Below are 27,831 nucleotides of genomic sequence, written 5' to 3' on the forward strand. Positions count from 1 at the left end.
TGAAAGGGAGTTTTTAACATTTTATCATTAATTGTAATGTTTATTTTAGGGTTTTTGTAGCTATCTTTTGTAGATATCAGATAAAGTATAACTAGTTGTAGATATCAGACACTATTCATAGTTGGCTTAGAGTTATTAATATGAATGAATTTTGAATTTTATTTAAATGTTTTTTTTCAAGTATGAGATGGTCGTATGCTTTTCCTCTTTAAAAGAGAAATATTGATGGATGCATTGTTACATTGATTGATTTTTAAAATATTAAACCAGCCTTACTTTGCAATAAACTTGGCCGAGGTGTATTTTGTAATCACTGGATTTAATATGCTAATATTATATTTAAGACTTTTGTAATATGATTGTGAGAAAGGTTGTCATAATTTTTCTTTTTTGTCTGATATTGATATTAAGGTTATATTGGAAGGGCTAACTCTTTTTTGTGCTTTCTGAAAGAGCTTGTATAAGACTGGTGCTCTTTCTTTCTGAACTTTATTATCCTTATTTTGTGTGTTGGGTGTGTGTGTGTGTGTTAGTGTGTCTAGACTCTTTAGTAGTGGTCAGAGTGAATATCCTTGCTTTGTTGCCAATTATTAGAGGAAAATCTTTTAGTACGTCAATCTTTTCAACAATTTTAAGCATTTGGTTTATTTATTGGTTTTTATTAGATGTCCTATACTAGATTCAGGAAGTTTTACTTTTATCCTTATTTTAATGAGTTTGTTTATTTATTTATTTTTTTCCATCATGAACTTATGTTAAATTTTTTCACATGCTTTTTTGGTTGGTATCTTTTGAGAAGGTTGTGCATTTATTGAACTGAGTAGAGGTTCTAAAATGTTAATCCAGTTTTGTGTTTGTGGTATAAGCTCAGTTGGTCATGATGTATTATCCTTTTTATAATCTCTGGATTCTATTTTCTATTTTAAGAAATTTTTGCCTATGTACTCCTGATGGGTACTTGTTTGCATCTATAATTTGGTTTTCTTGTGATGGCCTTATTATTTGTTGTCAGGATTATGCTGGCCTCATAAAATAAATTGAGAAGTTAAATATTTAATGGAATTTACCAAAGGAGTCATCAGTGGCTGTGATCTGGATTTGGAGATTTTGTATATATATTTTTTAGATGGGGTGGGGTAGGTGGAAGTTTCTTAATTAGGGGGAGCACTATTTCAATCTTTAGTTTCTTGTGTCAATGTTGGTAAGTTGTAGTTTTTCAAGGAATTGGTCCATTTTGTCTTAAGTTTTCAAATATATTAGCAAGCAATTGTTCATAATATTCTCTTATTATACTTTTAATGTCTATAATCTATTGTGATGTATGTCAAATCTTTTCATCTTGACATTGATCACGTGTTTTATTTTATTCTCAGTCTTTCCACAGGTTTATCAATTTTATTAATGTTTTCAAAGATCCAGCTATTATGTTTGTCTGCTTTCTATTTTAATGATTCTTGTTCTTTATTCCTTTCTTCTATTTCTTTGGGATTAGTTTGCTCTTCCTCATCCCATCCCCAAGCTTCTTAAGGTAGAAACTTAGATCATTGATTTTAAATTTTCTTCATTTATAATATGGAAAGACCTTTAAAAGTGTAAATTTTCATATAAAATGTTTTAGGTGTCTCCTGAAGTTTTTGATGTGTTTGTCATTTGAAGTATTTTCTATTTTCTCTCGTGATGTTTCTATGGCATGTTATTATTTAGAAGTACATTCTTAAATTTCCCATTATTTGGGGAATTTTCTAGTTACCTTACTTTATTGATTTAAAAAAAATATAATTCTCTTAAGGTCAGAGAACCCACTTTGTGTAATTGCAGTCCTTTGAAATTTATTTGAGACTGTCCTTCATTGGTTGAATGGTTGAACAAACTCTGGTACTTAACAAAGAATGGAATAGTACTCAGCAGTAAAAAGGAATGAATTATTGAAACATGAAGTGACCTGAATGGGCCTCAAGGACTTGTAGGCTTAGTAAAGAAAGTCAGTGTCTAGAGGTTACATCCTATATGATTCTATTAATATAACAGTCTAAAAGAATCAATTGAGCTAAAGAACAAATTAGTGGTTGCCATGGGAGCAAGGACAGTTGTGGTATAGGATATAAGTGTTAATACAAAGACCTAATATGAAAAGTTAATTTGTAGTTTTTGGTACTGTTCTGTATCTTGATTGTGGTAATAATTAAACAGTTCCATATGTGATATAAAACTGCATATAACCATATGTACACTTTTAAGTACATGTAAAAATTGTTGAAAACTATAAGGTTTGTAGTCTTGTTAGCAGTAATACGTTAATTTTTCTAGTTTTGATATTGTACTATTAGCATATCACCATTGGTGCAAACTAAGTGAAGGAACACAGGACTCTAGTATTTTTGCAGCTTCTTATGAGTTTATGCTTATTTCAGAGTAAATAGTTTTGTTGTTTTTTTTTTATAATTTTTTTTAATTTTCCCACTGTACAGCAAGGGGGTCAGGTTATCCTTACATGTATACATTACAATTACATTTTTTCCCCCACCCTTTGTTCTGTTGCAACATGAGTATCTAGACAAAGTTCTCAATGCTATTCAGCAGGATCTCCTTGTAAATCTATTTTAGGTTGTGTCTGATAAGCCCAAGCTCCCGATCCCTCCTACTCCCTCCCCCTCCCATCAGGCAGCCACAAGTCTCTTCTCCAAGTCCATGATTTTCTTTTCTGAGGAGATGTTCATTTGTGCTGGATATTAGATTCCAGTTATAGGTGATATCATGTGGTATTTGCCTTTGTCTTTCCGGCTCATTTCACTCAGGATGAGATTCTCTAGTTCCATCCATGGTGCTGCAAATGGCATTATGTCATTCTTTTTTATGGCTGAGTAGTATTCCATTGTGTATATATACCACCTCTTCCAAATCCAATCATCTGTTGATGGACATTTGGATTGTTTCCATGTCCTGGCTATTGTGAATAGTGCTGCAATGAACATGCGGGTGCACGTGTCTCTTTTAAGTAGAGTTTTGTCCGGATAGATGCCCAAGAGTGGGATTGCGGGGTCATATGGAAGTTCTATGTATAGATTTCTAAGGTGTCTCCAAACTGTTCTCCATAGTGGCTGTACCAGTTTACATTCCCACCAGCAGTGCAGGAGGGTTCCCTTTTCTCCACAGCCCCTCCAGCACTTGTTATTTGTGGACTTATTAATGATGGCCATTCTGACTGGTGTGAGGTGGTATCTCATGGTAGTTTTGATTTGCATTTCTCTTATAATCAGCGATGTTGAGCATTTTTTCATGTGTTTGTTGGCCATCTGTATATCTTCTTTGGAGAAATGTCTATTCAGGTCTTTTGCCCATTTTTCCATTGATTGATTGGTTTTTTTGCTCTTGGGTTGTATAAGTTGCTTATATATTCTAGAGATTAAGCCCTTGTCAGTTGCATCATTTGACACTATTTTCTCCCATTCTGTAAGTTGTCTTTTTGGTTTCTTTTGGGTTTCCTTTGCTGTGCAAACGCTTTTCAGTTTGATGAGGTCCCATGGGTTTATTTGTGCTCTAATTTCTATTGCTTTGGGAGACTGACCTGAGAAAATATTCATGATGTTGATGAGAGTAAATAGTTTTGATGACATTCAGTTTATCAAGTTGTTCTCTACTGGATTGTGCTTTGGTATTCTAAGAAATCTTTGGCTAATCCAGGGTCGCCATATTTTCTTCTAGATTTATTTATAGAATTTATACAATTTTAAGCTTTAGGCCCATGATCCATTTTGAAATAATTTTTATACATGATATGATGTTGGATTGAAATTGTTATTTTTTATCTATGTTTGTCCAATTTTCCCAGCATCATTTTATGAAAAAACTAACATTTCTCTATTTAATTTCTTTTTCACCTCTGTCTAGAAACAAATTTGCACATATAGCAGAGTCTGTTCATGGACTCCTTAAATCTCCTTTTGATCTATTTAATCCATTTTCACAACAATAATACACCATTTGGATTATTGTATCTTTATGATAATTCTTGAAATCAGGTAGTGTCAGCCTGTAAATTTTTTTCTTTTTCTGAGTTTTTTGTAGCTATTCTATATCTTTTCACTTCCATATGAATTTCAAAGCATTTATCAAATTCTAGAACCAAATCTACTTTGATTTTTGACTGGATTCTACATAGATCAGTTTGGAAATGATTGGCATGTCAGCGATATTGAGTCTTTTACCCACAAACAAGGTATATGTCTTTTTTATACAGATCTTTAATTTTTGTTGGCAGTGTTTTATAGTTTCAGTGTATAACTCTTTCGCATTTATTGCGAGATTTATTCCTAAGTCTTTCCATATTTTGGATGTTATTGTAATTGGTACTTAAAAATTTTACCTTTGTTCATTGATAATATAAAGAAATACAGTTAATTTTTTTCGGTATTTTGACCTTTTATTTTTTAACCTTGTTAAGCTTACTTATTTGTTTTAGTAGCTTTTATGTAGATTTGGTGAGAGATTGGGATGGTGGTGGAGACTTGGCTTTGTGGAGAAGGACAGATGCCCCCTTTGGCCAGGGTAATATGAGGTGATTCCCTGGGACCTGATAGCCACTACTTTCACCTAAGTGTCGAGCACGAGGGCTGGGTGGGGAGGGAATTCTCCCACTGTCCTACCGAGTGATGATTTTAGAGGTTAAGCTGTGAGTTTAAGTATTCAAAAAAGCTGTCCAAATGGTACTTTGGTAGTTCACTTTCTTCTATGTGGGAAAAAAAGGCAAGTTTTGCTGACAATAGGTAGAAAGCTCTGTGGCCCTAGTCTAAAGGCAGTATTGTGTCAGCAGTGAAGATATAGACTTTTGGGTGAATCAGTAATTTTAGAAGTTGGTTTGGTTGAACCATGGGATTGGCCATTCAAAACTGAAAGTAAGTGCAAGGCCACGTTTATATCAGTTTCTTAATCTGTATCCTCTCATCTCACCTTCCCCTTGTACCATGACCTTAGATACTTCAAGGGAAAAACTAAGTGCCCTTGAGAACTTTGAAGGAGAGGAGGGATGCAAACTTTTATGGCTCTATTGAATATTGTTACTCAATTCACCATCCTTCCTATTCCTATGTGAACAGGAAAAGATGGGCATAGGAGTTGCCAAAAGTGAAGGGAAGAACTGCACTGATATGTAGGTTACCTGAGCTGGTGTGCTTTCCTAATGTCAGAAGTTACATGAGGAAGCAAAAAGCCCCAAGGCTAGAACCTAACTGTGGAGGGAGCAGCCAAAGGAGAAAAAAGCATACCTACTGCTACTGGTCGGTATCCTCACCATCCCTTTTCTCTTCCCTGCAGTTCTTCCTAGGAGTGTCATAATCATTTGTGGCTATTATTGTAGCCCCTGATGCATACTTCTTAGACATCTTGGTATATTTTGGTAGGGAGAAAAGTACATGAATGTAATTGGTAGATTTGAACAAAATTTGCACAGGGAAATGAAGTTAAATTGACCTTCTGGATAGAGCCCTTGTACTGATTTCATGTATAGAGTTTACCTGAAAGGCTTGGGCTTGGTTCATTGATAGCTAAGTGAAAAGCTAAAGGTGTCCACTGGGTGGCAGTCACTCTCCAGCTCCAAGGACAAAGCTGGAAGACCAACTGTGGTAAAGACTGATTATGATTTAACACAATAGGCTGAATGGACAGCCTTAGACTAGGGTGTGCCAAACACACACTAGTGTGTGCCTTAGACACTTAGCCGGTGCGCCAAATCTGGCTACAGCCTATGTTTGTACTGCTCTTGAGCTTGGGAATGATTTTTACATTTTTCAAAGCATTGAGAATAAAATAAATACATACCAGAGACTATATGTGGCTTACAAAACCTAAAATATTTACTATTTTATTTTCCCTTTTCAAAAATAAAAGGTTTTTGCCAGTATAAGTTCTATCAAACAGTTTGACTACTGGCCCATTATTTGCCAACCCCTGCTTTAGACAATACTCTTAAGAATCAAGTATGCTATATTTTTCCTGAGTGATGGGCTATTGACAATGGGTTTACTTGGATAAGATTACAAAATAGCAGATTAGAGGCACATTCCTCAATGAGACCACAAGCTGTGGAAACAAATCACAGCTGTCAGTTGAAAGGTCTTGATCAGTCATATTGATGCTTAGAATAAGGGCGTGTTTTTTCCTGAGATTGATTGGAATGAAACAGCTGATTAAACCTATACTGCCCAGGTCACCACCACAGCCACCTAGATCCATCATTGTACTGGATATGGGAAACATAGTATCTACCACCATAGACTGGACCGAAAATAGTTTGGTACATGCTTATAATGCAGAAGCCATCACTGCCTGCCAAACTTGTTACTTCTTGCAGAAGTCAGCTTATTTTTCTCATGGTGAATGACCTTTGACTACATCTTGGGGCCTACTGTTGGTGACAGATGTAACTTTTTCAGGTATAATTTTGTTGTCCAGTCAACTGACTGAATTGAATTGTGGTGTTTGAAATGAATGTGTCATGCTTTTTGGTCTTCTTAGCTATTTACATGCTGACATTGGTGTTCTTTTGGTCAAGAAGTCCAAACTCATTGGGCAGTAATCAAACTGTTTGATGGAATTTCTATGTTGCATACTGTACACAGGCATCTGGTAGTGTTGAGTTGGCCGTCCAACATCAGCTCAAAGAGATTTTTGACTGACTCCATCAACTCCTGGATCACTTACCTTGGTAAAGCAGTTTGGCACTATGTGGCCTTCTTCAGAAAGGGGTCATCTCTTGACTGCTTCCTTGCTAATAGTGATCACGGGTAAAGGTAGATCTGTTTTGAAAATTTAGGATTTTGCCTTAACTATGCCTGGGCATAATGCTTCTTTCTTTCCTCTGATAGTTACTAAGCTACCATGGTTGGTACACCTTCGTGGTGTCAGCTTAGCCACAAAGGAGGACAGCTGGATGGCAAGTGTAGACTTTCTTTGTGACTGGGGTTCTAGAGAGTATAACCATCATGCTAGCCCAAACTTGTCTTCAAATATTTTTTAAAAATTTCTGGTTTCTTCTTACCCCATTTATGGTGACTTCCTCCTGCTGTAGCTGTTCTACAAACATGAAAACAGCTCTTCACTTCCATTTTCTGGATTTTAGTTCATTTAGATTTCTTTGCCTCCCAGCTCTATGATTTTTTTTTTTTTTATCTTTTTGTCCTTTTTAGGGCCACACCTGTGGCATATGGAGGTTCCCAGGTTAGGGGTCTAATTAGAGCTGTAGCTGTCGGCCTACGACAGAGCCACAGTAACGCCAGATCCGAGCCACATCTGCAATCTACACCACAGCTCACGGCAAGGATCCTTAACCCACTGAGCAAGGTCAGGGATCAAACCTGCATCCTTATGGATGCTAGTCAGATTATTTTCTGCTGCACCACGACAGGAACTCCTATGATTTTTTTTAAATAATGAATTTTTGTTTATTCAGCATGTTTTTATTTTTAGGATGTAGTGACATTCTGTAGTGATGATAACTTAAACAGAAGAAGTCTCTAGGGAATGGCTTTTAAATGATATAAACCACAGAAAGCACTTTGTTTGGTGTGAGACACATAGGAAGAACTCAATAAATGTTACTTTTTATTTGTATCATTACCATTGTTACTGATGCTATCTTTATCTTAAACAAATAGATTATGCAGTCAAATTTTCTTTTATTATGATCCCTTCTGTGACCTAAACATTGTAGCTAGACAGAATCAAGGAAATGGATATGGAACAATAAATATTTAAAATCAGAGAAAATGAATATCAATTTTTTTCTTATGTTTTTATCTTTGGAATCAAGGAACTGCATTGATATTTAGTATTAAATGGAAATTTTTATGATAATCCAAAAGTAAAAGAAAAAACACATTCTGTTACTTAAAAGTGCATTGTAATCATTAGTGGTAAGAAGTAACAATGTTTAAATGTAGTGTATCAAATTGCATGATAGGGTGGAAATCAGAGAGCATGTTACCAAGTCTGATTCTATAAGAGGAAAGTCAGAGGCAAAAAAATATGACTTTGTATGGAATGTCAGCATATTAGAGTTAATTCCCTGGGCAATACATCAAATCAGAACTTTGATAATTATATGCTATTCACAAGTGCTTATCAAACATTATATGTAAAATCTTTTGGATCCCAAATTCATGAATTCATTAGTTCCTCTGCTTCAAGTTTACAAGTTTACAGGGAAACTTGTTTATTTTCTTGAAAGTTTTGGTACTTTTGATTAATGGAAGAGTTTTTTCTCTGACCTGCTTGAAATAAAGAAAAGCAGTACCTACTGACGATGACTTGGGTATAGATGTTATAGAACTAAAATATCATTGATTGGTTATAAATATTGTTTTAATTCTAAAAATGAAAACATTTTGCAGTTATGGAGCAAAAAGATGTCCATTTTCTCTTGAACCAAACTATGAGCTGTCTACATTTTAACAATTAATTCTTTAGATGTTGCATTTTGGTGATGCAAGCACAAGAAGAACCAGAAGTAATGATCATTTAGATCCAATTTGGGGTATATTTGGTATCTGGAATCAGTATTTACAAAATGGATATATTTCAAGTTTATGCATGACAGTTGTACAGATAATTGCATTTAGAGGACGTTGGAGATTATTTATATAAATTTAAAACTGAAAATTTCTAATAAAGTGTGACTTATTTTTACTTCTGTAAATCATCAAATGACTTGAAAATATTTTATTTATTTATTTATTTTTGTCTTTTTGTCTTTTCCAGGGCCGCTTCCCGTGGCACATGGAGGTTCCCAGGCTAGGGGTCTAATCAGAGCTGTAGCTGCTGGCCTATGCCAGAGCCACAGCAACGTGGGATCCGAGCCGTGTCTGCGACCTACACCACAGCTCACAGCAATGCTGGATCCTTAACCCACTGAGCAAGACCAGGGATCAAACCCGCAACCTCATGTTTCCCAGTCGGATTCGTTAACCACTGCACCATGACGGGAACTCCAGATGGATGTTTATATAAAGATGATGTTAAAAAAGAAGGATGAGAGCATATTTTAGACTTCATATGACAGTTCAAGGGATTGTATTTTATGTAAAATCAGTGTAATTTGAGATTTTTATATATAAAAATAAGCAATGCTCATAATATTTGTTTTAGGATCTGAGTCTATTGGAGGTTAAGTTATGGTCTCTTAGAAGAAAAGATTAAATGTAGAGATTTAATGAGGAATTAGGGATGATGTAGACTAGAATAAGTCATTGGTGATAAAAAAGATGAAATGCCTAGTAGGAAACAATCATATTATTTTGTTTATTCCTGAGTTGGTATGTATGTATGAGATAATCTTTTTTGGAATAAGAAGTGGTTTTGGAAGGCATCTAGAGTAGGTTGTTTTCCTAGGTCAGTCAATTAAAAATTAGTATAAAATGGCATCTGTTTATATATATATATATATATATATCCATCCTTTGGAATTTTAAAAGTATACCACTGCCTTATTATTATACTGTAAAACGTCACAGGTGCTGCTAGAACTTGCTTATGGGGTAAAGGTTATTCAGAGACTGATTTTGAACATTATTTTGAATTAAGTATAGGCTTTTAAGTAATTATTTGATGATGTAGTCAACTACATTTTGAAACTCCAGGTGGAATGGAGTGGCTGGCAGCAAATTAGCATTCTTGCCTAGAAGAACAGGGTAAAAGATAGACATCACCATTTTGCAGCAGAGTTTATGTTGGGGGCATATTTCAAGTCCTAGTTGTATCTGTGATAAGTTTCAGTCTACCTGTTCTATCCTGATCATATTGGCAATTCACGTTAAATATAAACAGACTAAAAGAATCTTATTGAAATACTAAACTTGTAAGACTGTAAAACAAAGTAAAACCCAGTTATATGCTGAATTAAAAAACCACATTTTAAATATAAGGACTAAGGGAAGTTGAAGTAAAAGGATAGGAAAGGTCTGCTATGCAAACCCTTAAAGGAAATCCCAGTGTAGCTACACCAATGGTAGACAAAAACTTTAAAACAAAGACTAAATATGAAGGACAGATGTTTATACTGATAAAAGGGTCAGTGTACTAGGAAGTTATCACACTACTAAATCTGCATGTATATAGTAAGATAGATGTCTAACACAAAAATTTATAGAAATGAAAGAACAGGATAAATCCTCAGTCATATTGGGGGAATTCATTATGCTTCTACCAGTAGCTGATAGAAGTAGATGACCAAAAAACTAAGGAGAGAGAACACTAATTAGTGACCTAGTTAACAACTCTGGACCATGTCACTGGAAAATGATAGAATACATATTCTTTTGAAATTCATATGAAATGTTAACCAAAATTGACCATATAGGTCATATAGCTATAAAGTTTTGGTGCAGTTCCAATTAAACTCTCAGGTTTTGCTTTTATTTTTTAAAGTTGATTAGTCTAAAATTTCTTTGGAAATTCAAAGGGCCAAGTATAGTCAAGGAATCTTAAGGAAAAACAAAGTAATTGGAAGACATTAGAATACCAGATAGCAAGGCTTTCCTTAACACTAGAGTTATTAAAACAGTGTTATAAAAACAAAGTAATTGGAAGACATTAGAATACCAGATAGCAAGGCTTTCCTTAACACTAGAGTTATTAAAACAGTGTTATAGATGCAAGGGTAAAGTAATGGAACAACATAGGATATTTATTATGATGGAATAATGGCCTCCAAACATGCCCAACCCTACTTAATTCTTGGGACTGTTTTATGTCACAAGGCAAAAGGAAATTTGCAAATGTAATTAAGGGATGTTAAAACAGGGAGATAATCCTAAATTATCTGGGTGTGTCCAGTCTAATCACATCAGCCCTTAAAATCAGAGAACTTTCTGGAAACAGAAGAGATGGTTAGCAGAAGGGGGAATCAGAGAGATTTCAAGTGTTAGGAGGATTCTATGTACTATTATTGATGGTTCTGATATTTAGGTGCCCATGTACAAGGTCTAGAAAGAAGTCTGTAGTTGTTAAGAGCAGTTGCCAGCTGATAGCCGGCAAGGAAACAATGACATAAGTTCTAAAACCAAAGGACCTGGATTCCTTGAATTTGGATGAACGATTTATAGAACTGTGAGATGGTAAATTTGTATTGTTTTAAGCTGCTAAGATTAAATTAGTTGTGCTGATTTATCACAGCAGCAACAGAAAACTGTTAAACCCAGGAAAGAATTTATACACTTACTATCATCTGATTTACAACAAAGATAGCATTGCAGTACTCTGCAGAAAAGAATTTTCCCCTTTGGATATCCTTATGGAAAAGATGACCATTGACCTCTACTTCACATCGTACACAAAAATCCACTTCAGGCACATCATAGGTCCCAATTGTGAAAGATAGAAAACTTTAAAAGAAAACATGGAGAATTTCTTTATGATTTTGAGTTAGAAAAGGATTTCTTAAATAGTAAACAGGAAATTTTGATACATTGGATCACCTGAAAAATAAGAACTCCAGAAAAGATGATCTGAAGGACTGACTAAAAGGCAAGCTCTCAATTGAAAGATGTTTGCAATACATATTCAACGAAGGATTCATTTCTGACAAACCAACCAGTGTATGGTCAATATGAACATGAAAAAGTGTTCAACATTAGAGAAATGCAATTAAAACCACCACAGAATACCTCTGTATTTCTACCAGTGCTGGATAAAAAGATGATGTTCCTAAGTGTTAGTGTGGAAGTTGTATAGTCAGTTATCTAATACACAAATTGGGAAGCTGAACAGTATTTACTAAATCTGAACGTATGTATTTTCTGTAACCCAGGGATTTCATTCAGAGGTATATACTTAGCAGAAATATTTGCTTATGTTCACCAAAACACATGTGCAGGAATGTTTATAGCAGTGCTATTTATAATAGCCTAGATTGGAAACAACCCAGATGTCTACCTATGGTAGATAAATGAGTCATTGTATTTTCATATCATGGAATACATACAGTGAGAATGAATTGTACACAATTAAATTTAAAACCATAGATGGATCTCATAATGTTTAGCAAAAGAAACTAGATTGAAAAAGAATATCTGTGGTGTGATTTCATTTATATAAAGTTCAGAAACTAATGTATAGTTTCAGAATTCCTACTGTTGTGAGTGTAGTACAGACTGGAAGAAAGCATGAGGGGAGTTCTATTTTTTAAAAAAATAAAGATTTACACATTGCTTCTAAGCGACATCTGTGTTTATATTAGAGGAATTGGCCTTTTGATTATTTTTTCCTTTTCTTATATATATATGATAAGTACAGTTTATTTTCTGTTTCACTTTTATCACTTTAATGGCACTGATTATTTACATCTTTTTTTTTTTTTTTTTTTTTTTTTTTTTTTTTTTTTTTTGGTCTTTTTGCTATTTCTTTGGGCCGCTCCTGCGGCATATGGAGGTTCCCAGGCTAGGGGTTGTATCGGAGCTGTAGCCACTGGCCTACGCCAGGGCCACAGCAACGCGGGATCCCAGCCGCGTCTGCAACCTACACCACAGCTCACGGCAACGCCGGATCGTTAACCCACTGAGCAAGGACAGGGACTGAACCCGAACCCGCAGCCTCATGGTTCCTAGTCGGATTCATTAACCACTGCGCCACAACGGGAACTCCTACATCTTTTCTTGAGCCTTGTACCCGTGTTAGGCAGGTAGATAGAAAGGTATATGCACCTTCAAAGGTAACCAACTGAGATTTATTTGTAAGTGATGGCTTAGTTCTGTTGGGATTTTAAATTGCTTCTTTTAACTAATCAGTTTTTTGGCCTTCATCGGAGTTTATCTACCTTTAAAGCTGCTTGGTTTTGTTGAAATTTGGATTTCTCTATTTAATTACATAGATTTATGATGAGTTCTGTAAAAATTCAGTTAGCCTTGGGTTAAATCGTGAGTTTGGGAAGAAGTAATTACAAGTATAAAGTAAGGTTCTAAAAAAAAATCTGGGTGTTCCATTGAGCCTCAGCAGAAACGAATCTGACTAGCATCCATGAGGACGCAGGTCCAATCCCTGGTCTCCCTCAGTGGGTTAAGGATCCAGCATGGCCATGAGCTGTGGTGTAGATCTCAGATGTGGCTTGGATCTGGCATGGCTGTGGCATAGGCCAGTGGCTAAAGCTCCGATTCGACCCCGAGCCTGGGAACCTCCATATCCTGCAAGTGCAGCCCTAAAAGACAAAAAAGGAAAGAAAAAAAGAAATAAAATCTGTGCGCTGCCAATGCCATCCTTCTTAAATTCATCTGTCTAAATTACAGTGTAATCTAGCAGTTCAGTATACTTCTTTAGATGTTCATGATGCTTTCTAAGACTAATTTTGTTCTCTGCCCACATTAGTATCTTTTGTGATACTACTGCCAGTGGACATTTTGGTTGCTTCTGCCTTTTGACCATTGTGAATAATGAGAATTATTGCTTAATGGATATAGAGATTCAGTTTTGCAAAATGAAAAAGTTCCTGAAATTGGTTGCACAGCAGTATGAATATAACATTTGGTTTATACTTTAAAGCAGCTAAGATGTAAATTTTATGTTGTGTATTTTACCAAAATTTCAAATTTAAAAATGAATTGTGTAAAGTTTAAAAAATGGATTGGTATATGAATCATACCAATCCTCCAAAGCCCCCCATGATACTTTAAATAAAATTTAGGAGTTCCCGGTTGTGGCACAGCAGAAATTAATCCGACTAGTAACCATAAGATTGCAGGTTTGATCCCTGGCCTTGCTCAGTGGATTAAGGATCTGGCGTTGCCGTGAGCTGTGGTGTAGGTCACAGATGTGGCTCGGATCCTGCGATCCTGCGTTGCTGTAGCTGTGGGGTAAGCTGGCGACTACAGTCCCGATTCAACTCCTAGCCTGGGAACCTCTATATGTGGTGGGTTCGGCCCTAAAAAGCAAAAATAAATAAATAAATAAAATTTAAATCCCTGAGAAAAAGATGAAAAACTATACAATAAATGTGTGTGTGTTTCTTACAGTTAGGTACGCTCTTTCTTTTGTATTCAGGATCTTTAAATTTTTACAAGAAATCAGATATCAACAAGTTTTCACTTTTGGATGTATGACAACTCAAAATGTTTCATGAAATATTTGTATGTGTTAAATGGAAAATAAATATATATATTATATAAGACCAAATATATATATATATATATATATTTTTTTTTTTTTTTTGGTCTTTTTGTCTTTCTAGGGCAGTACCCACAGCATATAGAGTTTCCCAGGCTAGGGGTCAAATTGGAACTGTTAGCTACTACCCTATACTACAGCTACAGCAACGTCAGATCCAAGCCATGTCAGCTTATGGCAACACCGGATCCTTAACCCACTGAGCGAGGCCAGGGATCGAACCTGCATCCTCATGGATGCTAGTTGGGTTCGCTCACTGATGAACCACAATGGGAACTCTGGAATATTTTAAAATATATATTCAAGGAGTTCCCTGGTGGTCTAGTATTGGGGACTTGGTGTTGTCACTGCTATGGCTTGGGTTTGATCCCTGGCCTGGGAACTTTGGAATGCCACTGGTGCAGCCAAAATATGTGTTTGTCTGTGTGTGAATATGTACCTATATATATTCACATATTATCTTAAACAGATTGCTGCTTTGATTTAAAGGTCAACTTGCAGTGGCAATCAACTTGCAAATTCAGATGAATTTTTTATTACCTATATTTTTTCAGTTTTACTACCGTGGAGCTGTTAGGTGATATCAGCAAGTTGACAATTGTAGTTTGGTGGTTATATATGTAAATTAATTGGTTTTGGAACCAAATCACCCAAATGTTACTCATGTCTTGGAGATGTTTTATGATTGGCAATAGTTGAAAATGATTGTGAAGTAGAGAGAAAGATTTTTAACTGTGGACACTCAGAGACCTTTCTGTGATGGGTTTAACTCTGCAGTACTAACTACAAAATCAATGAGGAAAATAGCTCCAGTGAAGATGATCTGGGATTTGCATAATTCAAAGTCCTTTACCTTAAAGGAATCCTTACTGATGGTAATTGTTTGTCAATGTTGGGAGAAAAGTTTTTAAGAAAAGATATATTCAGAAATTTGTAAAATAAATAACTATAAATAATAAATATTTGCTCTTGAAAATATTCAGTTATGTCAGAGGACCCTTGAATATTTACGTCCATTGTACGTTTATCACTCCTATTGATTTCTTTGCATTAGTAGTGATTATAATCATATCTTATTTAAATTATATCTCACAGGTCTCAAAGTGTAGATATTCAGACTTTAATCTTACTGTTCTTTCCATTGTAGCATTGATTTCAAAAACTTAATCCACCCCAAAATCTTAGCTCACATTTGATGAGTGGGGGGGCGGTTCTGGTATTTAAACAAAATGAAACAAAATAAAAATTCCTATGTGTTTCTGATGCACATTTTGGTTTGAGAAACATTGTCCTTTACTATGGTTTATTAAATTGATTGCAGCAAACATGACTCTTAAAATTTTTTTAGAATACAAAGTACAGTTTGTTGGGCATTTTCCTAGGAGATGTGGTGACTGTTCATTGTATTCCATATTTATTTATCTGAGATTTGTCTTCTAGAAGGAGGTGGAATTCCTGTTGATCCTTCAGTCCCTTAGAGAGAAAAATCTTGATTGCTTAAAAGGTCTTACAAATCAGTATATTTTTGTCTTCAACAGAAGTCTGAGGGCTGATTTCTGATTCTGTGTGAACTGATTATAGATAGGACCTTTATTTATTAGAAATTTTTATCTAGTAACTTCCACAAGGTAGAAACAGATACACAGGCACAGGAATAGTTATTCAAGTATCCAATACACTTTACTGCAATTGAGTACTAGATTTGACTATCCTGGAAACCAAGACAAAATAGGAACAGAAAAATTTGGCCTATGAATTTCATTATCTGAGAAGAAGAATCATATTAGTTTTTCAGCAGTCAAACTTCTCTCTTAAAGTTTGAGTAATATTCAACATGAAACATTTATAAAGCTTAATGATTAATGTGTTCAATTATGGACTCAAATAGATATGTAAATGTTTTTCTATCATTTTTAATATTATGATTTGTAAGGTGAGAAGCAGAGATTTTTCTTAAAAGGAAAAAGTTGTGGCTATTTTAAAATATGTGAGGACATATTTGGTTGTTCTGCAATGAGAATTTTTTTGTAGCTTCTTCACTTTTATAACAGAATTTTTCACACAGTGGAAGTTTTTAATTTTGATGAAATATGCTTTATTTGTATTTATTTTTATGGGTGGTTCTTTTTGCTTCAAATCTAAGAATTCTTGCCTAGCCCTAGCCCATAAATTTTTCTTGTTTTTTTTTCCTAAGATTTTTATAGTTTTATATTTCACATTTAAGGCTATGACCTAGTTTGAGTTTATTTTTGTGTAAGGTGTGAAACATGTGGAGGTTAAATTTTTTGGCCTATGGATATCCAGTTGCTCCAGCATCATTTGTTTGTTTGTTTGTTTGTTTTGGTCTTTTTGCCATTTCTTGGGCTGCTCCTGCAGCATATGGAGGTTCCCAGGCTAGGGGTCTAATCGGAGCTGTAGCTGTTGGCCTACACCAGAGCCACAGCAACGCAGGATCCGAGCTGCATTGGCAACCTTCACCACAGCTCACAGCAACGCCAGATCCTTAACCCACTGAGCAAGGGCAGGAATCAAACCCCCAACCTCATGGTTCCTAGTCGGATTCGTTAACCACTGTGCCACGACGGGAACTCCATCCAGCATCATTTGTTGACAAGACTTTTTCCTTCATCGAATTGCTTTTGCACTTTTGTCGAAAATGAATTGGGCATATTCCTGTAGGTCTGTTTCTGGATTCTGGATTCTGATTCATTGATATGTGTGTTTATCCTTCTACTAATACCACTCATTCATTCTTACTGTATCTGTATAAGTCTTAAAATTTAGAATAGTGATTTCTCACACTTAATTCTATTTCAAAATTGTTTTAGCTATTATAGTTCCTTTATCTTTTGATATGAATTTTAGAATAATATTGTCTATATGTGCAAAAATTTCACTTAGATTTTGATTGGAAGCATGATCAATCTGGGTATCAATTTTGGGAGAATACATATATTTACTGTATTGAGTCATCTCATCCATGAATACCATATGTCTCTCCTATTAGGTCTTTGATTTCATTCACCAGCATTTTGTAATTTTCAGTATACAACTCCTGTACAAGATTTGTTAGATGTACGTCTGAGTATTTCATCTTCTTATAAACAATTGTAAAGGGTATTATATTTTAAGATAATATTTTCATGGCTAGTATAGAAATACAAATGATTTGTGTGTGTGTGTGTATATATATATATATATATATATATAATATATATATGTGTATATGTACTTTTTTAGGGCCACAGGCATAGCATATGAAAGTTCCTAGGCTAGGAGCTGAATCAGAGCTGCAGCTGCTGGCCTAAACTGCAATAAAAGGAAGTAAAAGGCATACAGATTAGAAAGACAGAAGTAAACTATCTCTCACTACAGATGACATCATTGTCAACACAGAAAATCTAATAACAAAAACTCCTAAAACTGACAAGTGATTTCAAGATCTAAGATCAACATTAAAAATTGGGAGTTCCAGGAGTTCCCATGGTGGCGCAGTGGAAACGAATCAGACTAGTGACCATGAGGTTGCAGGTTCGATCCCTGGCCTCAATAAGTGGCTTGAGGAACCAGTGTTGCTGTGGCTGTGGTATGGGCCAGCAGCTGCAGCTCGAAAGGGACTCCTAGCCTGGGAACATCCATATGCTGTGGGTGAGGCCCTAAAAAGCCAAAAAAAAAAAAAAAAAAATGGAGTTCCAGTTGTGGCTCAGTGAAAATGAACCTGACTAGTATCCATGAGGATGCGGGTTTGATCCCTGGCCCTGCTCAGTGGGTTAAGCAATGTGGGATCCGAGCTGCGTCTTCAACCTACACCACAGCTCACGGCAACACCGGATTCCTAACCCACTGAGCAGGGCCAGGGATCAAACCCGCAACCTCATGGTTCCTAGTCGGAATCGTTAACTGCTGCACTATGACGGGAACTCCAATTTTTTTTTTTTTTTTTTTTTTTTTTTTTTTTTTTTTTTTTGGCTTTTTAGGGCCTCACCCACAGCATATGGATGTTCCCAGGCTAGGAGTCCCTTTCGAGCTGCAGCTGCTGGCCCATACCACAGCCACAGCAACACTGGTTCCTCAAGCCACTTATTGAGGCCAGGGATCGAACCTGCAACCTCATGGTCACTAGTCTGATTCGTTTCCACTGCGCCACCATGGGAACTCCTGGAACTCCCAATTTTTAATGTTGATCTTAGATCTTGAAATCACTTGTCAGTTTTAGGAGTTTTTGTTATTAGATTTTCTGTGTTGACAATGATGTCATCTGTAGTGAAAGATAGTTTACTTCTGTCTTTCTAATCTGTATGCCTTTTACTTCCTTTTATTGCTTCTTGCACTGGCTAAATCTTCCATTACTTCATTCAGCAAGAGTGATAAGAGCAGACATCTGTTTTCTCCTGACCTTTAGGGGAAAGCATTCAGTCTTTTTTTTTTTTAACCATTGAGAATGGTGTTGGCTGAAGGCTCTGATAAATAGTATTTACCAAGTTGAGGAATTTCCCTTTTCTCTCTTTCTTTCTTTTTTTTTTGGAATTTGTTTTTTGATCATGAAGGAGTGCTGAATGTTGTGCAGTGCTTTTTCTGCCTTAATTGTATAATCATTTGATTGCACTTCTTTTAGTCTGTTACTATGTTGGGTTATATTAGTTGTTTTTCAAATATTGAAACAGCCTTGCATTCCTGGAATAAACCCCATTTAGTGATAATGTATAATTTTTTATTTTTACATATTGCTGAATTCTATTTGCTAACATTTGGTTAAGGATCTTTTGAGTCTGTCTTCACAGAGAAAATATTTGTGGGATTTTTGTGTGTGTGTGTCATTTTAGGGGCACACCTGCGGTATATGGAGGTTCCCAGCCTATGCCAAGCCACAGCAATGCCAGATCCAGCCTTGTCTGCAACCTACACCACAGCTCACGGCAACGCCGGATCGTTAACCCACTGAGCAAGGGCAGGAACCGAACCCGCAACCTCATGGTTCCTAGTCAGATTCCTTAACCACTGCGCCACGACGGGAACTCCTGGTAGGCTTTTCCAATATAGTCATCCCAGCCTGGAGATTTCATTTTTGGGGAGTTTTAAAATTGCAAATTCATCCTCATTAATTGTCGTAGGACTATTCAAATTATTTATTTCATATTAGGTGACTTGTGGCAGTCTGTACTTTTTGAGAAATTAGTCTGTTTCGTTTATGTTGCTAAATTTAAAGGAGTTTATAATATTCTTCTTCTTATTATTTTGACTTCTTTGGGGTTCGTAGTCATATATTTCTTGTTTTATTCCTGATATTGGTGATTTGTGTCTTCTGTTTTTTCTTTTTTTTGTATAATGATTTTTATTTTTTTCCATTATAGCCGATTTACAGTTTTCTGTCATTTTTCTGCTGTACAGTTACACATACATGTATACATTCTTTTTCCTCATATTAAATGTTCCATCATAAGTGACTAGACATAGTTTCCAGTGCTACACAGCGGGATCTTATTGCAAAGGCAGTAGTCACAGCGGGATCTTATTCCAAAGGCAATAATCTGCATCTATTAACCCAAAGCACCCCATCCATCCCACTCCCCCTCTCCCACCCCTTGGCAACCACAAGTCTTCTCCAAGTCCATAATTTTATTTTCTGTGGAAAGGTTCATTGGTGCCATATATTAGATTCCAGATATAAATGATATCATATGGTATTTGTCTTTCTGACTTATTTCACTCAGTATGAGAGTCTCTAGTTCCATCCATGTTGCTGCAAATGGCATTATTTCATTCTTTATTATGGCTGAGTAGTATTCCATTGTGTATGTTATTTTTCTTTGTCAGTCTTATCAGAGGTTTGTCAATTTAATTCATCTTTTCTCAGACCCAGCTCTTTAGGGCATGTGTGCTGGTAACAAATTTTCTAGTCTTACTTCATCTGAAAATGTTATAATTTCTTCTTCATCTCTAAAGGATATTTTCACTGGATATAGGATGTGGGTTCACAGTTCTTTTATTTTAGCACTTGAAAAAGTGCTTCCTTCTGGTGACTTGGTTTCTGATCTGCAGTCTTTCGAATTGTTTTTCCAGTATTGGTAAGGTGTGGTTTCTCTCTCACTGTTTTCAATGTTTTTTTGTTTGTTTTTTTTTTTTTTTTGTCTCTAGTTTTTAGAAGTTTGGGTGTGATTTGTCTTAATACAGGTTTCATTAATTTTCTCTTGTTTGAGGGTTGCTCAGCTTTTTTATCTGTATGTTTGGATCTGTTGCCAAATTTGGGATGTTTTCAAGCAATTTTTTTTATTTTGGGCTGTGCCCACGGTATTTGGAAGTTCCCTGGCCAGGGATCAAACCTGAGCCAGAGCAGCGACTGGAGTGACAACACCAGATCCTTAACCTGCTAAGTCATATGGGAACTCCATAAGTCATTACTTCTTCAAATACTTTTTCAGCCTTGCCTTTTTTCTCCTCTCTTTTAAGACTCAAATGATGGGAAAGTTAGGTCTTTTGTTATTATCTCCTAGTCCTTGAAGCTTTTTTCTTTTCAGTATATTTTTTTCTGATTAAACATCTTTACCATTTTGGTATTGTTGTTTACCAGCTGTCTTTTTTCATTCTGTTTGAGTGCTAACTGGTTCTTATTATGACAGTTGATTTTTTTCTATTTTTTATTTGAAATACATTTTGATTTACAACATTATACTAGTTTCTGTTGTATAGCAAAGTGATTCAGATATATATGTATATATAAAGAATGTGCATATATATTCTTTTTTGTATTCTTTTACATTATGATTTGTTATAGGATATTGAATATAGTCCTCTGTGGTATACATATTAAGGCCTTGTTGTTAATGTATTTTATATATAGTAATTTGTATCTACTAATCCAGAATTAATTTATCCCTCCCCCATCCCCTTTCCCCTTTGGTAACCATAAATTTATTTTCTATGTCTGTTTCTGTTTTTTAAGTAAGTTCATTTGTATTTTATTTTGGACTCCTCATGTAAGTGATATCATATGATATTTGTCCTTTTTTTTCTGGCTTACTTCACTTAGTATGATAATCTCTAGGTCCATCCACTGTTGCTGCAAATCCATTATTCCAGTCTTCTTTATGGCTGAGTAGTATTCCACTTTGTGTATGTACCACATCTTGTTTATCCATTCATGTTTCAGTGGGCATGTCTTGGCTATTGTAAATATTGCTGCTGTGAACATCAGGGTGAAGGTATTTTTTGTATTAGAGTTTTAATCTAGATACATGTCCAGGAGTGAGATTGCTGGATCATATGGCAACTCTATTTTTAGTTTTTTTAAGGAACTTCTACATTGTTTTACATAGTGACTATACCAATTTACATACCCACCAACAGTGTTGGAAGGGTACTTTTTCTCCATATCCTCTCTAGCATCTAGCATTTTTTGTTTGTAGACTTTTCAATGTTGGCCTGACCTGTGTGAGATGATTCATTGTAGTTTTCATTTGCATGTCTTTAATAATTAGCAATGTTGAGTATCTTTTTATGTGCCTGTTAGCCATCTGTATGTCTTCTTTGGAAAAATTTCTATGGAGGTCCTCTGCCCATTTTTTTTGACTGGGCTGTTTGTTTTTTTGATATTGAGTTGTATGAGCTGTTTATGTATTTTGGAAGTGAAACACTTATTGGTCACATCGTTTGCAAACATTTTCTCCCATTCTGTAGGGTTTTTTGTTTTGTTTTGTTTTGTTGATGGTTTCCTTTGCTATACAAAAGCTTGTAAGTTTGATTAGGTCCCATTTTTCCGTTTTTGCTTTTATTTCTATTGCCTTGGGAGATTGGCCTAAGAAAACATCGCTAAGATTTATGTCAGATAATGTTTTGCCTATGTACTGGGAGTTTTATGGCGTATGGTTTGAGGGAGTGTTTTAACTTCATTGATTTATATGTGCTGTCCAGCTTTCCCATCACCACTGTTGAAGAGACTGTCTTCCCTATTGTGTGTTCTTGCCTCAATTGTCAAAGATGTTTCTGGACTGTAAAGCTAATGGCAATTAGCTTTTGATTGAAATCTGAGTATTTTGAGTATTATACTATGAACTGGGATCTTATTCAAATCTTCTGTTTTTGCTGGCTTATTTAGACATTGCTTAGACAGATAAATGGAGATAGACCCTTTCTCTTTATGCCAGACTGGAGTAGAAGTCAAGTTCTCCATTTGGCCTCCTTTGATACTTGAGATGACTCTCCACGACAGTGCTGTATGGTTATAGTAGTTCTAGTTCCCCATTGAGTTTTCACTAATCTCTCCTTGTTTAGGATTGGTAGGCAAACCCATATGAGGATTAATGAATATATTTGGAAATTTTTCCAATAACTTGAGATTTGATATGGATTTTATACATTACCCATAGGTATAAAAAGGTAGAGAAAGCATAAATCAGTTTTGTGAGTTAAACACGTCTTTTCATAGTCATGGGCATATGCTGTGCTAATGCATTTGCCAGGAATTATATTACTGAGCTCTGTATAGTGCATGGTAATCCTTCTGTGTTCCTATAAGCAAGGGGTCAATAAATTTTTTCCATAAAGAGCCAGATAGTAAACATTTTAGGTTTTGTGGGCCAAGAGGCAAATTTAAACATATTATGTATGTATTACTATAATAAGAAAGAAAACAACTTTCTACAATTTTTTAAATTTAGAAAATCCAAATATAATAATAATTAAATGTACTACTTATCATATGGTCTTACAAATTTAAAGAATGGAATTGGGTGGGGGATAATTAGAATTTATAGTTTCTGTTTTCTGTTATGAAAATCAATGGCAAATGTTCATTTATTAATGCTGATTTGTATGGAGTATTTTATCTTTGCAAATGTCTTTTTGCACAGATAGTTACTGGCAAATATTGAGCATATGATATCATCCATGAACATATGGTCTTAATTGAGCACATTAATTATTTGAAATGTGTTTTTAGAATTATTTTAGGATTCTTGCCTTTTAGCATGTAATTACATTGCAGAATAATCACATCAGATTTAAGATAAAGTGGAAACTTCTTAGTTGCAGTTATTAAATGGATTTGGAAATATAAAAAATGTCTTTTCACTTGTATCAGATTAAAAAACGCTGCCGCAACTGTAGTTTGGACTCAGGAAACATATCTGTTGCAAATTTATTTGGAAAGGGGATTGTACTTCTTGTTTTAACTTTTCTCAGAATAGGAATGTATTACCTTTTGACAGGAAACAAAGTGCACAACAGCTTGAAATTACTTAAAATTATTTCAGATTAAAACATTGTAGTTGTGAAATTATTATCACATATAAATGCATATATAATATGCATTATTTGCATATTAGCATGATTTTGGCTTATGTTATTCCTTTATTGTACTTTTAACTTTCACAATGTGATCACAGAAAGGGACATTTTTTTGAAGAATGTATACTTTCCCAAGAAGCAGTTCTTAACTTTGTGATATTTATTAATCAGTGGAATCAAGAGCATAATAGTTCCCCTTTAGTTGGCATACACTGGGGAAAAAAGACAACAGAAAAATACAATGACCAAACTGATTGTTGACTTTGGTGTTATTTACATATGAGAAAAGTATATTCACTAGCTTCTTAAAGTGTAGTATGTTCTTATTTATAATTCAAAAACAAAATTTGTTGCATTAGTGAAATATATTTTAAGCTAAAATAATAAATATATTTTATTAGGCAAGTAAAGTTTCATAACATTTAAGAAACTGTTTCTTGAGATCTCTTGCTCTGTTTTTAACTTGAAATTTGGGTGAGGTGTGAACTTTAGAAAGTGCCTTCTTTAGCAAAATTCATTTCTCAGTAGCTGACTAGCAAGCCTTTAAAGGAGCAAAGGTTTATTCCACTTTAATTAAGCCTCCAAAAACTGTCAGGCTCTTGAAGTTTGTAACTAAGCTCTCATATTTGCCAAATTGGGGAAGAAACTTTATGAGAACTGATTTTATGATATAATTTCAATATTAGTTCAGTTCAGCTGAAAACCAAGTTTTTTTGGGGGTTGTGGGGAGTTGCACCCACGGCATATGGAGGTTCCCAAGTGAGGAATCAAATCAAAGTTGTAACTGTCGGCCTACATCACAGCACTCAGCAGTTGTGGATCCTTAACCCACTGAGCAATGCCAGGGATTAAACCTGTGTCATCATGGATGCTACTCAGATTTGTGGAAACTAACTTTTTCATAGTGTGCCAACATATTATTTCTTTTGGCCCTAATTAGGAAATTGTATAATAAAGGACTTTGTGGTAAAATTATGAAATCAGAAAATTGGTCTCATATCAACAGATTGAAATCAGTGTCTGTTAAATATGGAAAGAAAAATTTATATATATATAATAAATAGATATATTCTATCTATCTGTCCGTCTAATCAAAATTACTCCTCATTGTAGAAAAAGTGAGGGATATCTTTTTGGGGTTTCTAAAAAGAATCCAAACTTTCTCAACATTAGATATTTTAAGTGCGTCATTATATGCATTAATCACTTATATCAAAAGTATATTCAGAGTTGGGGGCTTGTCATTTTGAGCTGCAAGAAAAGGGAATATAAAATCCAGATAAAATGGTGAGTAATGGATCTTTGAAAGGAACAAGACAAGTGTTATATACTTCTTGTTCTTCATGAAGATTAGAAATAGCTAAGATATATATATAATAAAACTGTTACACTGAATAGGAAGTAATCTCTATGCTCATAAATATAAAAATATATAAGTAAAGTTTTATTTCACCTTTGATTTTGGGGTGGATATTTTATCAAGGTTTAGAGTCTAGGTTTCCCCCTAGCATATTAACCATATTGGTCCATTGTCTTTTGGATTCCATAGTTTATGTTGGATACTCAGCTGTAAGTTTTGTTTTTCCTCTGAAGTGATGTGTCCTTTTTCTTCCTCATGCTGTTTTTAAGATTTTTCTTGTTTTTCTCAGCAATTTGATGGCTGGATGTTTTCTTTCACTTTTTTTCAGTGTAAGTTTGTCTTATATATTCCCTAAGTAAGTGAATAATGTATCAGTTTAGGAATATTCTTAGCTATTTTGTTTTAAAGTTTCTTCCCCAATCTCTCCTTTTCTGAACTTCAGTTACATTGGGTTGTTTGATTCCCACGTCTCTTATGCTTTGTTTTTGTTTTTTTTTTTTTTTTTTCTTTCTTCAGTTTGGATCTGTTTATCTCTTCAAGTACACTAACCCTGTGTTTCACTCTGTTGAGGTGGTAAAAAACTCACCCACAGATTTCCTAATTTTAGATACTGTATTTTTCAGTTCTAAAATACTATTTATTTTTCATAGATTTTTTTTTACATTTTTTATCATTTATTTATATATATTTTTTCCTACTATTTTTCACAGCATGGTGACCCAGTTACACATACATGTATACATTCTTTTTTCTCACATTAAATGTTCCATCATAAGTGACTAGACAGGGTTTACAGTGCTACACAGCAGGATCCCATTGCTAATCCATCCCAAAGGCTACATTCTGCATCTATTTACCCCAACCTCCCAGTTCCTCCCAGTCCCTCCCCTTCCCTCTTGGCAACCACAAGTCTATTCTCCAAGTCTATGATTTTCTTTTCTTTGGAAAGTTTCCTTTGTGCCATGTATTAGATTCCAGATATAAGTGATAGCAACAGAAATAAAGGCAAAAATAAACCAATGGGACCTAATCAAACTGACAAGCTTTTGCACAGCAAAGGAAATAAAAAAGAAAACAAAAAGACAACTTACAGAATGGGAGAAAATAGTTTCAAATGGTGCAACTGACAAGGACTTAATCTCTAAAATATGCAAACAACTTATACAACTCAACAGCAAAAAAGCCAACAACCCAATTGAAAAATGGTCAAAGGACCTGAAGAGACATTTCTCTCTAAGGAAGTTATACAGATGGCCAACAAACACTTGAAACAATGCTCAACATCACTGATTATTTTTCATAGATTTTCTCTGTTGAAATATTCCTGTTTTAATCTGTTGTGAACATTTTCCTGTATCTTCTTTAACTTATGTTGAAAAAGTTTTCTTAAAGCCCTCATCTTCTAAATCTGTGGGCTGGCACATACAATATTTTTTCAGTGGGTTGTTGGTCATATTTTGTGCCCTATCCCATACTTTGTAATTTTTATTGTATACCAAATACTGTTTATTATAGGGTCATAGAAATGGATGTAAATACTATTTTCTTTCAATATCATATTGGAAAGAAATGATAAAGTGCTAAATAATCATCTCAACTACAAGTTGAGCTGGGTGGTTTGAGTGACAACTTTAGATATACTCAATCTTTCTCTGGTGTTAAATGTCTTAAAAGCCAGACCTATTGTCTTGCAGTTATTTTTCTCTGCTGTGATTCTGTACTAATATACTGTGAACTTTTTGGAAGTTTTACTCTACCATTTGACTTCTGCCCCCTTTTTCTCATTTTCCCTCTCAAGGGATGATAGGATGCTTTTGACTGAAGAAAAATATCTTGGGGGGAGACCTATTGAAATTCTACACAGAAAGTGGTAGGCTTCATCTACTGTAATGTGATTTTAATGCCTAATCACAACAATTATATAGAAAACATTAATTTGCTCTGTGTCCCATTCTCTTCTCCTTCCCCCAAGTTTTTTTGTGCAGTCCTAGCCCTCAGCAAATTTCTCAGAAGAAAACTCTGTTTTGGGGCGTTCCATAGGATTCCAATCTGTCATGCCAGCCCATGAACTATCAAGAACTATGCTGGTTTCTCTTTCCCATGGTAGTATCCTTTTCTCTAATTGTTATGTCTAAATGGCAAATCCTCCAGAAAATGAAATTAATCAGGAAGCTCAGCTTCCCTAAAAAGAGGTACCACTTTTCACCTAGTTTATCCTTTTTGTTTCTAATACTCTGTTTTCTTTAAAAGTGTGGTTTGGGGAGATAGTTTATTTTTTTTTTCCCTGGTTGTTGTGGAAGTCGTGATTTGCCACAATAGACAGGTAAATTAGTCTTGTAAAATTAAGAATAAAAGTTAGATCCAAATTGGATTTCCTGCTATGGTGTGATGGGTTAAGAATCCGACTGCAGCAGCTCCAGTCACTCTGGATATGCAGGTTATATCCTCGGCCTGGTGAAGTGGCTTAAAGGATCCATCATTGCCACAGCTGCAGAGTAGGTTGCAACTACTGCTTGGATTCAGTCCCTAGCCTGGGAACTTCCATATACTGTGAGTGAGGCCATTAAAAAAAATTAGACCCACATGTTTACTCTTATATTGTACTTAAATAATGTCTTTGTGGTTAGATTATTTGGCTTGTTATTGAATTTCAATATTTTCTACTTAAATTAGTTATTTTTAATATTTGGAAAAAACTATTCAAAGAATCAATTTTAATTTCAAAATTCCTTTTAGACAGTAGTAACTAATTTAAATGAAATGTAAATAAACATTAATTTTCCTTTCCCCTTTTCCTGTTTAGTGAGTGATAGTTGCTTCAGGAATCTTGCAGAAGATCGCAGTGGAATAAATCTCAAAGATCTCGTACAAGATCCTTCTTTGTGAGTATTTGGTTTTCAGTATTAAGTATAATTTAAAACTTTGTAGTTGGTGTGATTTTTTTCTAAAGAGTTGTAACTGACCACTGATTTAAGATGGTTATTTTTTTCTAATAAATTTGTGTTACATAGTGAAGCACATTGAATAGTTTCAACAAGTGAAGTGTT

The 27,831-nt window shown here is 34.9% G+C and overlaps 1 protein-coding gene across 22 annotated transcripts in view; it reads left to right on the plus strand.

The window, feature by feature from the left end:
* The window catches only part of GPHN (gephyrin), a 567,900-nt gene that overhangs the window by 92,955 nt on the left and 447,114 nt on the right, over positions 1 to 27,831 (plus strand). For all 22 annotated transcript variants that reach the window (XM_021098013.1, XM_021098018.1, XM_021098005.1 and 19 more), the window contains 1 exon segment: positions 27,588 to 27,666. In XM_021098013.1, the coding sequence (XP_020953672.1) occupies positions 27,588 to 27,666 (79 nt within the window).

Source organism: Sus scrofa, chromosome 7 (assembly GCF_000003025.6).
Source record: "Sus scrofa isolate TJ Tabasco breed Duroc chromosome 7, Sscrofa11.1, whole genome shotgun sequence".
Lineage (NCBI taxonomy): Eukaryota > Metazoa > Chordata > Mammalia > Artiodactyla > Suidae > Sus > Sus scrofa.